The following is a 16,009-nucleotide window of genomic DNA, read 5'->3' as shown; positions in this document are numbered from 1 at the left end:
CAGCGAGACTTACTTGTAAGGTATTGAAACTTGCCTGAATGTTGTAGCCTTCTAGGTTATTATATCTCGAGTTGTAACCTCCAGATAGTGTGCCTGAATGCTGGTACATTCCCCATTGTAATATTTTCACATACTACTACAAAGTATCATCTTATTGTGGGTAGGTTCCCACCATGGTTTTTTCTTTAACTTGGTTTTCCACATCAAAATTGTGGTGTTGTGTGTTCTTTTATTTATTTTCTTATATTTTATGTTTCTATAGTTTATCGGATTTATATCTGCGGTTGAGTTTGTTGATCCAATGAAAACTGATTCACCAGCCTCTCAGTTTTCCTTCATTGTTGTTGCCAACAGGTTTGTCATTAATTCTAGTACTAATTTATAGCGGTCCATTAGGGGTATGCATTGAGTTATCACTTTTTAGAAACTTGAGTTATGTTGAGTTGTATTGTTATTAATGTCAAAGTTTCCTAGTGTTCATCATTGAGGTAACAATTAGTTTTGTGCACAAGAATAAAGGTTATAGAATATTGTTTAGTTGTTGTTCAATTTCACAAATATTGTATATGGTCTGAAAATATGTATTGAGATGTTTATATGTTTTTTGGAAGTGATGATGAGTTAGTATAAGGTTTTTCAGGAAGGCTATAGTAGTGAAAGTTTTAATATGCATGAAATAGTAATTAAGATTATGGCTTAGTCTAGTTTGTGAAGAATATGGCTTGCAATACTAGATATAATGTTTATGATCAATTTATATTGCACTATAAAGTTTTGTGGTCCTTTATTGCTTAGATGGTAGAGTTGGTTATTGTTGTTTCTGACTATGAGATTGTCTATCACAATTGGTCTGTTTAATACTTGGCGGATCTTAGATGTGTGGATTCACATATTACAGCTTGGAGGATATGTTCATTTTATTTGTGTAGTGTTATAGTTTAGTTTCTAGTGCTATCTTGATTGGAAACTGAAGTTAAGCTATTCTATGTTTGGCATGCTCAATTGTATTAGCTTTTGGTCGACTTAGTTAGTTTATCTTATTTGTTCATGCTCTTTTGGTCTGGATATGAATTAGGGGATGAATTTGGATATTGATATGGGTCTCACTACGGTGTGTGTTGATCTGCATTGTCTATTTTACATTGGAGGAAGATTTTTTGGGCCAAATGTTGCAAGTTTTACTGATCATTTACACATTGTTTGATGCCAATTTTGGAGGATGTGTTGTGATGTTTTCGGTTCTCCTATATCTCTTGGAGTGGAGTGCATTATTTTTTATTTTTCTAGGTGGCCTAATTTATATAGTATTGTATATTGTGTTTGTGGTCGATTTAGTTGAGTGTTTTAATGAATGATCTTGTATACATAGATGTGTATTTCTATGAGTTGAGGTATGGAACGTGTGACAATTGATAAGAAGTGGATGTGAATGATGTGCGAGTAGATTTGGTGTAGTCGAAGTGCAAAAGTCAATTTGTGAAGAGATTTGATGAAGATATCTTTAGTGTGAGAGTGTTTGGAGATAGTGGTTGATGTTAGATGTGTTTGCCATGATATTGGTCACTTGAAATAGTGGTTCAAGGAAAATTTCATGATAAAGAGATCTTGTTCATTTCAATTCATCTATTCCCTATACCTATTAGAAGATATTGTGTTCCTTTTGGTAGCTTGTGTGGTCCTTCATATCTTGTCTTAAGATAGTGAGTCTCAGTAATGAAAGTCCCTTGTATCTTTCCCTAAGGTCGTGCACCTTACCAAGTCTAATCAAGTGCAGTGAGTGTCATTTGTACCATGGTTTTTCCCTATTTAGGGTTTTCCATGTAAATTTGGTGTTCATGTGTTCATGTGTATGTTTTTTAAATATAATATTATTTAAATCAATTATATGTAAAATCACAAATCTTTATTTTACAAGTATTTATCCTCCATTTTATTAAAAAAAATTATAAGTTATTGTATTTTAAATAATTTAAGTATATTAAATGTATCTTGATTTTTATTTATTGTTAGTTATATTAAGATTATTTATTTCCAATAAATTGAATAAAGAAATTTACATATAATATATTTTTAATCTTTATTTAATTATATAATACATAATAAGCATTCCCCTCTTAGTGTGAACATGGTAAGAACTCACACCTGTCATTTGCAGTAAGCCCAACTCTTGTGGCTCATGATCTCGATTCAAAATAAATGGATCCTCCCATCAACCTTTTATGGTTTTCACACGGGTTTACCACAAACCTAGACTTGAACACGAACCCCTTATATGGTTTTCTAGATTACCACTAACCTTTTCAAGATCCATGAATTGCATTACACTAGTGCTTATGTTCATTGCAATATTTTACACTAGGGGGTTACACAAGGAAATAACCCACACATAGCAGTTGTCGATGATCATGCCACTCTATCTACTACAATAGAAAATAAAATGATACCAAGCTGATAAGAAGCCCCATTGTTGGTGGCTGATGAGAGGATGTTGATTATTCTCTTTATTTTGTTGCCTCTTGCCTCCAGTTATTTTATTACTTCGCTGATTTTTATTTGAATCTCATTTTACCAATTGCTAGAAAAGTATATATTCTCCTCGTTTTGATATGAAATTCTCTTCTACAATCAATGGGAGTGTCAGGTACCACCAATCATGCACTCCAAATATAGTTGAAATAATTTTATTTTTTATAAAGAAAATTGACACATAACTAGGATAACATGACAATTATTGACTTAAGAAATTGGACCCTATTCTCAATATAGATTATACAACTTGACTCAATGAAACTTTGAAACAATAAAATGACAATACCAAAAACGACAACCTATTATTGTGAAACTTATTAAAAAAAATTGAACTTCAATCTAAAATATTTATTAGACACTAGGAAGACCAAAATTACCATCAAATTCCCATGGAATAACACATCCTTCTCTTAGGAAAACAATGGAAACTAGAAAAGTATTTTAAAATACATGACCAACCAATTAGTGGTGCGTACAAGAATTAGGAAAATGAGATTGGCCACCACTCTAACCTTTCTTCATAGGATGCACACTCAAAATCTCATCTACTATCTTGATTATTTGCTTCTAATCCTTGCCCTTGGGCTGAAAATGATAGACTATGTTGTCAATGATAACTATTGTGACAACTTTATGCGACACCACTATTACGAGGCTACAAACTCAGGCCTATGAAGCTCTGTTTGGTGCCTTTGTTATTGGGACTAAGGATTTGATACAAAAAATAACACTCTATGAGGAATAACAATCAGACACTACGGTTTTAATGTGCACAGTGAGCAGCAATAGAAGCATAAGAATTCGATCCAAAAGAAAAAGAACCAGTCCGCAGAAGAAGAGCTTTGTGTGTTGGGAATTTACTAAAACGTCTCCACACAAGGAAACCCCTCTATGTTGGTCTCACCATTATTACAAACTTTGATGGCGTTGGCACAAACAAGGTTCAATACAAGCCACAGGTTGAATCACGAACTACCAGGGCTGATCAATACTGAAGGAAATTTTTCTAAAATCAACCAATGCACCATGTGCATAAGAATCACCATTTTTTTATCGGATAAAATTAAAAAAATGAATTCCACCAAGTCTGCAGTAACACTACATAAGATTTCCAATATCATGCCTTAGTAAGTTTGATCATATTGCAGAAGCAACGATCTATTTAGTCAAGGAAATCCATTGAAAAATGGATTTGTTTCCTTCTTAACTCATTTAGATCTGCCGACCTACTCTGATACCCATAAAAACAATTATAATAATAGTTGTTATTATATATAGCACTCGTTCAATGCATTAAATGTTTATAGGAGTTTTGGTTCCTACATTATAAGAACAACTCACTAGTTATATGAGTTGTTTTAACAACTCAAACAAACACACACATACAACAAAATAATTCTATACATATGACTAACCTAACAAAAATTATATTTTCATAACACTCGCAACAAAATAATTCTATACATATGACTAACCTAACAAATATTATATTTTCATAACACTCATAATCACTACATGAGTTATTACTTTAACTCACTTTACCTCACACACTCTATCTCATGTGAATACTAACAAGACATTTCCCAACAAATATATTATTGAAAAATGCTTATTTCTCTCTCTCTAATTCACCCCATCTCTCTATCTTTTTTTGTAAGATAATATGTGTGTGTGTGTGTGTGTGTGTGTGTGTGTGTGTGTGTGTGTGTGTTAATTTTAAAAAGTTTAAAAGAACCATTTATTTGACGAGGGTAGTATGGACTTTAGGATGATGGGAACTCACAATGTAAGGTCATAAGATAGTATGTTAAACTAAAGCAACTCAAGTACACTTAATGGAAAATAATGGCATAATTTAATTTAAGACTCCCATAGGTAAAAGAAAACTATAGATAAGAGAAGTGTGAAAGAAGATGCAATCGATCAATTGCAATGAAGTAAAACCAATAAAAAATGACATCTCTTATGCAATTTCTAGATGTGTTCCTCCTTTGGCACTTCTCTACGAAATTCCTTAGATGTATTCTATCTTGAGAAAGGATAGTGCACATGTGACAAAATAAATAAAATGAGGTTATACCTATCAACTACAAATAATTCAATATTTGTTAAAACTATTACCATTGGTCCAAAGATTTATCAAAGTTATAGGCACCATACTAGGTCTCAAACTTGTTGATGATTTAGTTATAGATAGGTCTATTTTCCTTCAAAGTTATAGGCATCATATTGTAGAAGCATCGGTCTATTTTCCTTGCATTTCCTATTATAGAAGATAGTGATTCATCTTCTCTTAAATTAATTTTTTTCCCGATGTCTCTTAAACTTGGGCATTTCAATTTATGTCCCACATTGCCTTGTCATTCCCATTTTTTATGTTTCCTTTGAAATGTGAAAATTCAAACCTCTTTTTCTTCTCTTCCCGAAATGCTCCTACATTATTGTTTGTAATGGAGTCCAATTATTTGTTTGATTCAAAGGTTTTATTTCACTTATGTTTGGTTTCCTATAAATGAATGTATAGTTGAATTAAAGCTATCACTTCTTCATTAGGACTGTTGTTGCTTAACCGACCTCATGTACTACAAAAATGTATGCAAAAAATGTCATTTTTTTGTAATTAATCTTCCATGCCACTTCGGAATACCTATTGCACACCAATGTGCGATTGCTAGTTTGAATTATCTTCCAATAAATAGTGAGTAATTCACACTTCTCCATTTTGAATAATACCCTTTGTGTTTTCTAGCTGCAACCCTATGTGCATTTCAGCAATCTTTTAAAACCACAAATAATTGATAAATCAATATAAAAATTCACATGATTACAATTTTTATGATCCATTTTAAGAATTATACTCGCTTACCATCCCTAATTGACTCCACCCTTGCATTTTAACCGGTGTAAGACAAATTTTGAAAACACAGTGTGTTTTTAGTCATGACATACTTTCAAACCAACAGTGTTTTCTTTCACGTAGTGCTTGTAAAGATTAAAACGAGCAAAAAAGAAAACACACAACAGAAGGTTTAACGTGGTTCACCACTAAGTAGCTACATCCACCAGAAATGAAGGATAATGATTTATTAACCAAATATCCAATACATCCTTACATGGACTGGACAAAACCATTTATATAAATATATTCATCTATGAAACAAATAGCTAGGAGAAGGCGAAAGGTCATCTGAACATTGAGCTTCACCCTCATTAATGTCTCCACATACAGCTTTGGAAGTTTGTCACTGTCATCTGCATAACCTAAGATGAATAGACAGTCATCAATATCTAGCACCACATTAACTGATTCCATTTTCTCTGCCAATAAAAACAGGTGCTCCTTGAGTGTCTAGTTTTCCTCCTCGAACCTTGCAATGAGGTTATCCTGGTCTTCAACCGCAAAACTCCTGGACATTTCCAACTCAAACATAGAAATAAATTCTGTCATATTGTTCACTGCTTCCATATCGAGCCTTACTATCAATCGTGTGGTCCCTTTCACCATAGCAACCACCACTATAATGGTTATCGTAGCAGTTGCAATAATTATCCCCGTGAAAACAGTCTCCACGATCACCACGACCATATGATTTAGCCTCCACCGCCAAAAACAGTCTGACCATCCCCAAGAAATTGAGGAACAATTATTGCACTGTATGCCCCCAACTTCTCCCAAACACTGACTTTACCACAAGAAGAATACGAAACTCCAAAATCTTAAGCTTTGGATTATTCAACCGAAATAGAAGCGTTGCTAGGGGTCCTTCCACATCTAACTCTATCTATGGCGATCAAACCATCATCCTTTGGTTTCTCTACTACAATTTCACTAGATTCTGCTTCTTTAGTCATTTCTTCAACATGTTAAAGTGTTCTCTCAACTTTTTTTGGTAATTTTTGGCTTTTTCTCGTCTTTTTTATGATTTCTTGTTTTGCAGCCAAATTTTGATCAGATTGGGATAGCTTGTGTGTCTGTGGCTTGGCAAAGTGGCTCACAACCGGCCACATAATCGCGTCTCCTTCTTTTGAACCATCAAGCCCATGCATCATACCTACAGGCTACTTTGGTTCCTTAGTGGGTTCAACCAAGACAAAAAATGCATATTCAGGCTTTTGAATTCCGTGACCCCTCAGCAAATACAGGGGAAAGTTAAAAAAATCCCTTAGGTGAATATCCTCACCTTGGAGATGTTGCCCCGTATTTTGCAGTGAGGAATCATTCTTGGCATCCAGAATGATGGACCTGAGAGGACCCCTCGCAGCTATCATGGGAAACATTCCATCCACGGCCTTTTTCACTGCAGGTGAGGTCTCTTCTCTCATAAGAGCGTTTCCCAGCTATGTACAAGCCAATGACCTCTTCATCTCCCTAAAAATTAGAACGCCTTGAAACTCATCTGTCGCATCGTCAGCATCCTTCTCAGCTGCCATAAATCGGGGGTTCATGTGTCCAACCGTAGATTGTTGTTGTTGCTGCTCGACCTGCCATTGTTCTGGAGCCACCAATTCTTTAACAAAACCACCATCACAGTAGTTTCCATTACCACCAACGAGAGGATTTTCTTTGTCCGCTACGTATGACAGGTACCCCAAATCCTCCTCTGTCAAACCATGCTTTGCTGCAAACAAATTTCATTAGGCCTTGGGTAAAGAAGAATGACTGTGTTTATTGTTGTCCTTGAAGTCATGGGAGTGCCCCTTTAATTTTGCTAAGGTCATGCCATCTGCAGAGCTTTGCTCCGCTACCTCACTCCAATCTGCACCCTCCTCATCTTGGGAGGCAAAATCAACAGCAGATTCAACTTGGGTCTATGATGGCATACTTTTTTTCTCCCACAATCTTCTCAGCTCCTCCTCTTCAACTGAATTCTCCTCTTTCGTCCAGTCATCCAACCAATGTACATGATGCTTCGTTTTAGCCTTCACTTGCACAATTTTACCCTCCACCGAGTCTAAATTTGCAAGAAATTCTTTGATGACTGAATCGGTATCTTCATCTTTTGGTTGCCTTTCATCCTTCTTGAAAGACCAACAATTTCTTTTGACATGGCCTCGCTTGCCACAATACGAGCAACTAGTTTTTCTAACTTCTAACTTTTGCATCTTCTTGAGAATTTTCAATCCTCTATTTATCTACCTTTCCATCTCTGCTCAACCTAACTGTAGCTCTGATACCAATTGTAAAGATTAAAATGAGCAGAAAAGAAAACACACAAAACAAAGTTTAACGTGGTTCACCACTAAGTGGCTACGTCCACCAGAAAGCAGGGAGAATGATCTATTAACCGAATATCCAATACATCTATACATGGGCTGCACACAGCCATTTATACAAACGTATCCAGCTATGAAACGAATAACTAGAAGAAGGCGAAAGGCCATCTGACCATTGGGATTCACATTCCCACAGTGCTTTCAAACCCACCGTGTTTTCTAGAATCCTTTCTGAGGGGGATATTTTCATTTTCTGCATGCTTATTCCCATAGTTTCTTGCCTAAAACTCATAGTTTCCATATCCGGCTGCCCGCCTGTCGCCGTTGCCCATCCACGCTCTTCCTTCTATTATCTGGAGGCTTGCCTTTTCGTATCCTTCCGTCTCATCAATGTGTGAATCCCTACTTACGTCAGCTTGGAATTTTTATGTATATTATTGTACTAAGATTTTTTTATATGTCGTTGCATGCCATTTTCTTAGGGAGAATAGCCACATCGCAAGTATCGGAGGAGCCGACCAGGATCTTATGTCTATCAATGTGATCAATGGAAAAACGATCATTTTGTAGTGATGCCAAATTGATGTCATATGCTGAGAGAAGAGAGTTGTAAAGTCATGTAAGGGCAAAGTATAGCAATCCGAAACGAAGCACTGAATGTCATATGCGTCAACTCTGTAAAGAATACGAATATACAAAGAAAGATCCTTGAAATTTCTTCTACAGAGGTTACAATATTCTTCACGTCAATCTTTTACACATATTTTTCACTATACGAAAAAGTAATACTCTTTATAGTAATAAATTAAAATTATAGAAATAATTGTTATAAAATGTTTTTGAATAGTGTGAAATTCAAAATAACGGGTGAGATTCTTCATTCAATTATATTGAATTTTTTTATTTTTTTTAAAAAAAATTATTTTATTTTGTAAATGATAAATATTAAATTAAAAAATATAATTTATGATTTATTTGGAAATATATTTGCTTAAGAAACTATGAATATATCAATGTTTGTCTAAATAAAAGTATTAATAAATAAAGATTAATAGTGTGGCTTCAAATGGATCATAGAAATCAACTAATCACAATTAAATGGTAAAGAATAAATAATGTATGGTTTCCTACTGTTATATGATTGTAGGACCGAAAGTAACCATAAGGGCAATCACCTTTATAGTATGAAGCAATAATTTAAGTCATCAATTAATATCTCCTACAAGTCATCTTTGAATTAAAAGAAGCATGTTGATGTTTAATAAAACACAATGACTTAGGCATGCAAAAATGATGTCAAATGTTTCCCATGCTAATCTAATTAAGATACATTACTACATATACATTGACTGAAGTAAAATAGGGGCTTAATATGAAAATTGAAACCAATAAAATCATATGATAAGATAATAGAAAAAAGGATATTTTAAAAGTTGTAATCAATAAGGTTAATGAACAACTACTATGGGCAAAGAATCAGATTTAGAATTGAAATTATAACATTGTAGCTTTCAAAGTTCTATGAGAAGGTCCCTATTTCAAAAAGAATTGGGACATTGATACACAATTATTAAAAAACTATCAAAGAATCAATGTCATGAAATATATCTATACCAAATAGAGCATCCACTAAATTTTAATATATGAGTATGATGTATTCTTCAACGTAAGATTATGATTAATTGTTTAGGAGATTGGGTATTCATAGTTTCATTTACATATAATTATCTAGCAAATGTAAGATCTTTCCTAGCTATATGTTCTATAGAAATAGTGTCTCACCTTGCAATTATGAAAGGCTAATATTTATAATAAGTATACATTTTAGTGTGAGGATTGGATGAGTTGGGAGATATCCACTATGGGGTCTTGGGGATGAACCCTGGATTGGGATTTAGGGTTGATGCATTCCAATCAAGGTTTAGATGAAGCACCTTCAATAGATACATTATAAAAATGTGTGTGTACATATACATACACATATACATATACATATACACATACACATACACATACACATACACATACATACATACATACATACAAATAATTCATCATTAGGTCACATGTTTGATGGTAGAGATTATCTTGGCTTTTATCTATAGAAGAAAACCCTATTTAATGAGGGTATTGTATCATGGTTGTGCATTATACTAGATAGTATTGTGTGTGAGATTCCCATAGATGTTGTGTTGCCTTCAAATCTTTGGTTGGTGATGCTTCTATGTAAGCTTTATTTGGAAGTATAATGTAATCTTGTTGATTTCTATGTAAGCTTTATTTGGAAGTATAATGTAATCTTGTTGATTTCTAAATAATATATTCGATGACTTTTGAAGTGTGGGTATTTCTGCTCAAACACTTTTCCATGTCATGTTTAATTTGTATAACTATTGCAAATATCTAAAACAATTGTGTAACCCTTATCTCAAGATTAGTGTAGGAATTTATTTTGATACCATAGCTTTTTTACAATTTTGTATCATGCTTAAAATATTATTAAATTATTTTGATTTTCTAAATGGTTCCAAATATAAGCATAATAAAATATTGAATTATCACTAGATTGAATATTCATGTTATGGTTTCAATGAGAACCCTTTTGCAAATAAAGATTAGGGTTTAAAATAGATCATGGCATAATCTAAATAATATGGTTGCAAGAGAGAAAAAATAAGAAGTGGTAAAGACACTTTCACAGGTTAGAATTAGAAAATTAATAAGAAATCAAATATTAAAATGAATAATAGAAGTAAATATGAGGATGGGAAGGGTGGGAAAAGTCAAGGTCATATAATAATTTAGAAAACTTAAGACACAAGAATGTTCTCGAACACAAACACTAAAGAGAAATGAAACCTTGAAAAAATATGAAAATATGGTAAATTAATCATAGAAATAGGTGTAAAATATCTAATTATAATTAAGAATACAACTTAAGTACCCAATGGGGGTGTAGGAAAATGCCAAGTAGAGTAATAATGGTGAAGGAGTAAAATCCATTTTTTCATCCATATAGATGAATAAGTTAGATTAATTGTGAAATGATGTGTAGTTATATTTTTCTAACGAAGGAATGATATAACATACTTCAAATTATGATTCATTAATACTTAATATTTTATGGAATATTGAAATATTGAAAGAAAAACGTTATATTGAAAGAATTCATTGAATGTCATTTTATTTTAAATCTACCCTCACAATTTTTTTTATTATTTTTATTGGTACCTACAAAAGTAATTCTTGCAAGTGTAGAAATTAGTGATTTTGTAAGTAGAAGTGATCTTGTAACTCACATATTTGATCTTCATAGTTTCTATACTCAATAAGTTATTTTTTCTATTTTTTTTAATTTTATGTTTGAATGCTACAAAGATTGGCTATAATCAATGGTAAGTTCTCCTCAATCAAACTCCTAGATAAATTATTGTATGGTTTTATGAACATATTCAAAGACTATAAACAAGAGTATAGTGTAGCTAGGATGGTATGCTTGTATTCTCTTACAAAATCAAAGTTTAGATTCACCCAATCAATTGCTTGATGATATTGGATGATTTCAAAGAATGAGGGAATGCCTTTAACGTACATGAATCAAACATAAGATGAGCTAAGTTGGCTCATAATAGTTAGTTAAATATTTTGACCAACTAAAAAATTTGAAATTTAAATCAAAGAATTCTAAGATCATATCTATAATTACAAAATTGACTCAAGATAGATGTATACCTTTAGATTTGATATAAGATAAAGAAATAGTAAATTTTAAAAATTATTACTGAATATTTGAAAATATAATAATATAGACATTGAAATATGAGCTTATCTTATATCTGAATCAGATAAATACATCTACCCTTTTAAACCTTTCTCTAACTGATGACAATAATAAAGAGGATAAAAATAAATAAAAAATCAACAAACACCACTAAAACTCAAAACCTACGATACTAATATATTTTTCTATAAAATAACAATTATAACAATCCTTTAAAATACAAACACCTTGAACTATTTATTAATAGAAATATTTTCCCTTCTAACATTTTCTCATCAATTCCAATGTGTACTGATTCATAGTGTGATAGCAAATCCATGTTTCAAACCATGAGAACAAATCTGAGATGAGCACAACCACATTCACTTTGAATCTTCCCTGACAGAAATAGTCACTCACCAACCCTTCTATCACAGTTGGCCGCACAAAAACTCTAATGCGTTTTCTGCACAATTTTTGGCTGCAAATTCAACTTTACAAGAAAAGATTGGTTGTGGTCAACGGTAGCTGAATTCAGCTAGATTCTATTTCTCTATCGGAAACTTCATTTACTGACTGAATTTCTGATGAAGATGACATAGCTTTCCCGCATATCTGCGATGTTGTTCCCTTTCCATTCTCCTCAATCCGTGTGCTTGACATTGATTTTGAATTTGAAGCATGGCTCTCGCTATTACTTACAAAAGCAGGCTTTGAAGGATTTGACAATTTCTCAGAGCTGCTAGATATCATCATAATAACATTAGACATAGTTGGACGAAGCGTTGCATCAGCTTGCACACATAAAAGCCCAACGTGAATGCACCTCAAGGCCTGCTCCTCAACAACTTTTGATGCTTTCGAATCTACCATATTCATTGCATTTCCTCCCTTGAATAGTTTCCACACCTGGGCATCACATATCATCAAATCGCAAGATTCTGGCGGCCTATAATTGAAAAGTAACAATTGTGAAAAATGATAGTGGAAATTCCAGTTTCTTACCCATTCTAACAGGTTTTGCATTTCGTACGGAAGATGAATATCACCATTTTTCCTTCCAGTGATGATTTCAAGCAGCACCACTCCGAAACTGTAAACATCTACTTTAACTGACAGCTGCCCTTGGATTGCGTACTCTGGAGCGATGTAACCACTGCATTGAAATACAAATTGTAATTAATAAGTAGAAGAAATATAACAAATCGTAGATTACAAATAAATCAGGACAGTTTCTTCTTATTTCAGAAAAACTAATAAATTATAAATTTATAAACTAAAAGATTTATACAGTTAAAAAAATTAAGAACGATGATAATTAACTTTTAATTATTTCTATAATGAAAAATAAATTAATAACTAATATTTGTACAATTCAAAACAGTTATTTTTATTATTAAAAAAAATAACAAATATGTATTAAACAAAGTTGACGCAATATTATAGAAGGAACCCAGTAATTAAGGAAGCTATCTCATAAGGGGAAAAAATGTGCATAATTATATTTATTTGAAAGAAACATATTCAATTTTAAATGGTTAATCATCATCAATCTAAATTGATAAGCACGCAAATTGCATTATCATATGACGCTTACAATGTGCCTGCAACTCTTGTATTGATATGGGTCTCATCTTCAGGGAAAAGTCTTGCTAGACCAAAGTCGGCTATCTTTGCATTGAGTTTGCGGTCAAGTAAAATGTTGCTTATTTTAATATCTCTATGAATGACTCGCAATTGTGAATCCTGATGAAGATAAAGAAGTCCACGAGCGATTCCTGTGATGATGTTATAACGCTTGTGCCAATCTAGCTCTCCGCACTTATCTGAATCTGTAACATCAATTCTAAAAACATTAGTCACCTATTCATTTTTCTAAAGCAAATTAAGGTTGAACAAGAATTTACCATAGAGATATGTGTCCAAGCTCTTGTTGGGAAAATACTCATAAACAAGCAATCTTTCATTTCCCTCCACACAGCATCCTAGCAATTTTGCGAGGTTTCGATGTTGAACATTAGTCATCAATTTTACTTCATTCATAAATTCGTTCTTTCCTTGTTTAGATTTGGCAGAGAGTTTTTTGACTGCAATGTCATTTCCATCTGTAGTTGTTCCCTAAAGCATAAAATATAGATTTAGTGATATGCATCTCTAACTGAACAAACTTTACTTCATGCTAAGAATAAATGTTGATCTACCTTGTATACTGCACCAAAACCTCCCTCTCCAATCTTCTTGTTGTCATGAAAATTTTCTGTAGCTTCTACCAACACATCTAAGCTGAAGACAAAGTGTTGCTCTTGCCTAAATAAACCAGTTTCAAGGGAAAATCCATGCATCTCTATAACAAATAAAATAATTAAGGAAAAGTGAGGAAACAAATAGAATTTTTTTGCAATAAAACCACGAAAAGAGAAAACTAAAAATGACAAATGGATTGAAGGAGCACCTTGATTATGAGTAGCAGGAGTTACTAACATCCAAAAACTACCAGATTTTATTATTTTTCGAGATACAATTAGACAAATAATTAACACCAGAATTATGCTTCCCACAAGTCCCAATACCATGAGTAATGCTTTCGAAAACTTTTCTGTACACGACAATTCAATAGCTCTTCATTACTATAATTATAATTCTGTAGATCATAAATCCAAACCACATTAATAAATTCCATCTCCCTTATAATTATAATATTGAAACGATAATTAAAACTAAAAATATAATTTTCTACATATAATTATAGAAAAATTGAATCATTTCTTCTGATTTATTAATAAATGAGATTAAAACAAAAAAATTTGTTACACATAATGACCATTAAGAAAAAGTGAAAGAGAGGCCAAAAACATGAGACCTAATGAAGAAGAATAGAAACGTTAAAGTTAAAAAAAATAATAATATTAAAAAGAGAGAAGTGGCTCATACTTTTTGACCTTGTCAAAGAAATTCCATTAAGTTTGCTAGGGGAGAATGCAGCTTTAGGAGGCAGGAAAGGTGTGGAAGCTGGATGGAATCCCTCGGGGGACGGAGTAGGCTCCTGAGAAGACTCGAAAAATTGGTATACTTCATATCTTATCATGCAGCTCCCGTACAGGACCCGGGCTCCTAGTTTTGTTGGAGAAATATTCTCCATCTGTGCAATTCCTTTAACCAAGCATGTTATGCAATCCGGTATCGATATATCTTCCCAACACTGAACTAAACCATATATATATCCTGCAATATCAGATATGGCTAATCCAGCAGCGAATCCCTTATTGGCAGGGATGTAAGCTTCGTTTGACAGGTTTGACAGAAGCCTGGTGACAGTGGACTCAAAAGCCTCCGATTTGCTACTAATATCATACAGGCTCACATAGTTTTCTCCGCTAGCATCTAGAATTGAAATGAAATTAGAACTGTCGTAGCGCATGAAGCATTCTTCAAACCATATTAACCCACTTATGTTGTTGGCGCAAACATTTTGAATAGTCTTATTCGCTTCGAGCACACAGTTTGAGCATTTCTGAGGTGATATATTTCCAATACACTGGAGCAGACCATATACCTTATATGGAGATTGGCCGCGGGAAGAAGTGTTAAAACCTGAACTTTTAGGTGCATTATGAAACAGATCTTTGATAACTAGGTTTAAGTTTTTGGAATACGTGCTGCCATCACTGGAAGTTGAGGGATTATCGCAGGTGTGCCTGACGTAGTCGCTTATGACTGAAGAAAAGTTCATTACAAACAGTAGGAGGAGGATTGGAACAAAACTTGATCGTCCGTAAGGAATAAAGGGTAAAGAATTGTACTTCATATTGTTTTTCTTTTAAAATCGCTGCCCAATTGTTGTTACCCAAGCTCTCAGAAGTTGCAGCCGACGAACTAGGAATACAGCGAAGGCACAAGCGCTTCTATAAGAATTCCTGCAATGTCCATAAATTTCAAGAATAAATAGCGCAGGTGAGTTTCGATTCAAAACCATTGAAGTGAACGGCTGTAAACCTGTTATGCCATATCTTTCAAATCAAAATTGAAATTATAAAAATAATTAGAAATTATAAAAATTGTCGGCCAGCCTTCATTCTTTCCCTTATTTTCCTTTTAAATTACACTAAAATTATAGAATTATATACAACTCATAATGATCTTATCGTCCCGGGTTGAAATCTTATTGTGAGAAAATAAAATAGAAATTGTATTTTTTTTTCATTGGTATTGTTGAAGAACTCTTCGAGGGGGATTATTGGCTCTTTAAACGAATGATGATAGAATTTTATGAGACTAAATTTCTTTAAAACAAAATATTTTTTATTTTGTATTGTTGGTGTTTAAAAACTATCTCTCCATATCGTTCATCCATTCTAATCGTGGAAGTCAAAGTTGATGGACTGAGAGGCAGAGGAAAAGAAACATAAAAGAAAACTAAAAGCAGAAATTCTTAATAACAGAGATAATATTAGAGACAACTAGAAAAATATCTTTTCATTTTAATATACTTCAAAATCATACATTAAC

General features: G+C 33.0%; 1 protein-coding gene across 1 annotated transcript; it reads right to left on the bottom strand.

The window, feature by feature from the left end:
- Nucleotides 1–7,769: 7,769 nt before the first annotated feature.
- Nucleotides 7,770–15,233, bottom strand: LOC131874924 (cysteine-rich receptor-like protein kinase 15). Its single transcript, XM_059218884.1, has 8 exons — nt 14,435–15,233; nt 13,956–14,099; nt 13,705–13,847; nt 13,411–13,621; nt 13,101–13,335; nt 12,081–12,659; nt 11,853–11,969; nt 7,770–7,842 (listed from the first exon to the last, which is right to left on the bottom strand). The coding sequence occupies exons 1-8, from the start codon at nt 15,231–15,233 to the stop codon at nt 7,770–7,772; spliced, it is 2,301 nt and encodes a 766-aa protein (XP_059074867.1).
- Nucleotides 15,234–16,009: the final 776 nt, after the last annotated feature.

The sequence above is a fragment of the Cryptomeria japonica genome, chromosome 4 (genome assembly GCF_030272615.1).
Source record: "Cryptomeria japonica chromosome 4, Sugi_1.0, whole genome shotgun sequence".
NCBI classification, from domain to species: domain Eukaryota; kingdom Viridiplantae; phylum Streptophyta; class Pinopsida; order Cupressales; family Cupressaceae; genus Cryptomeria; species Cryptomeria japonica.
The sequence above is the reverse complement of the archived record's forward strand: the minus strand, read 5'-3'. Positions and strand labels throughout refer to the sequence as shown.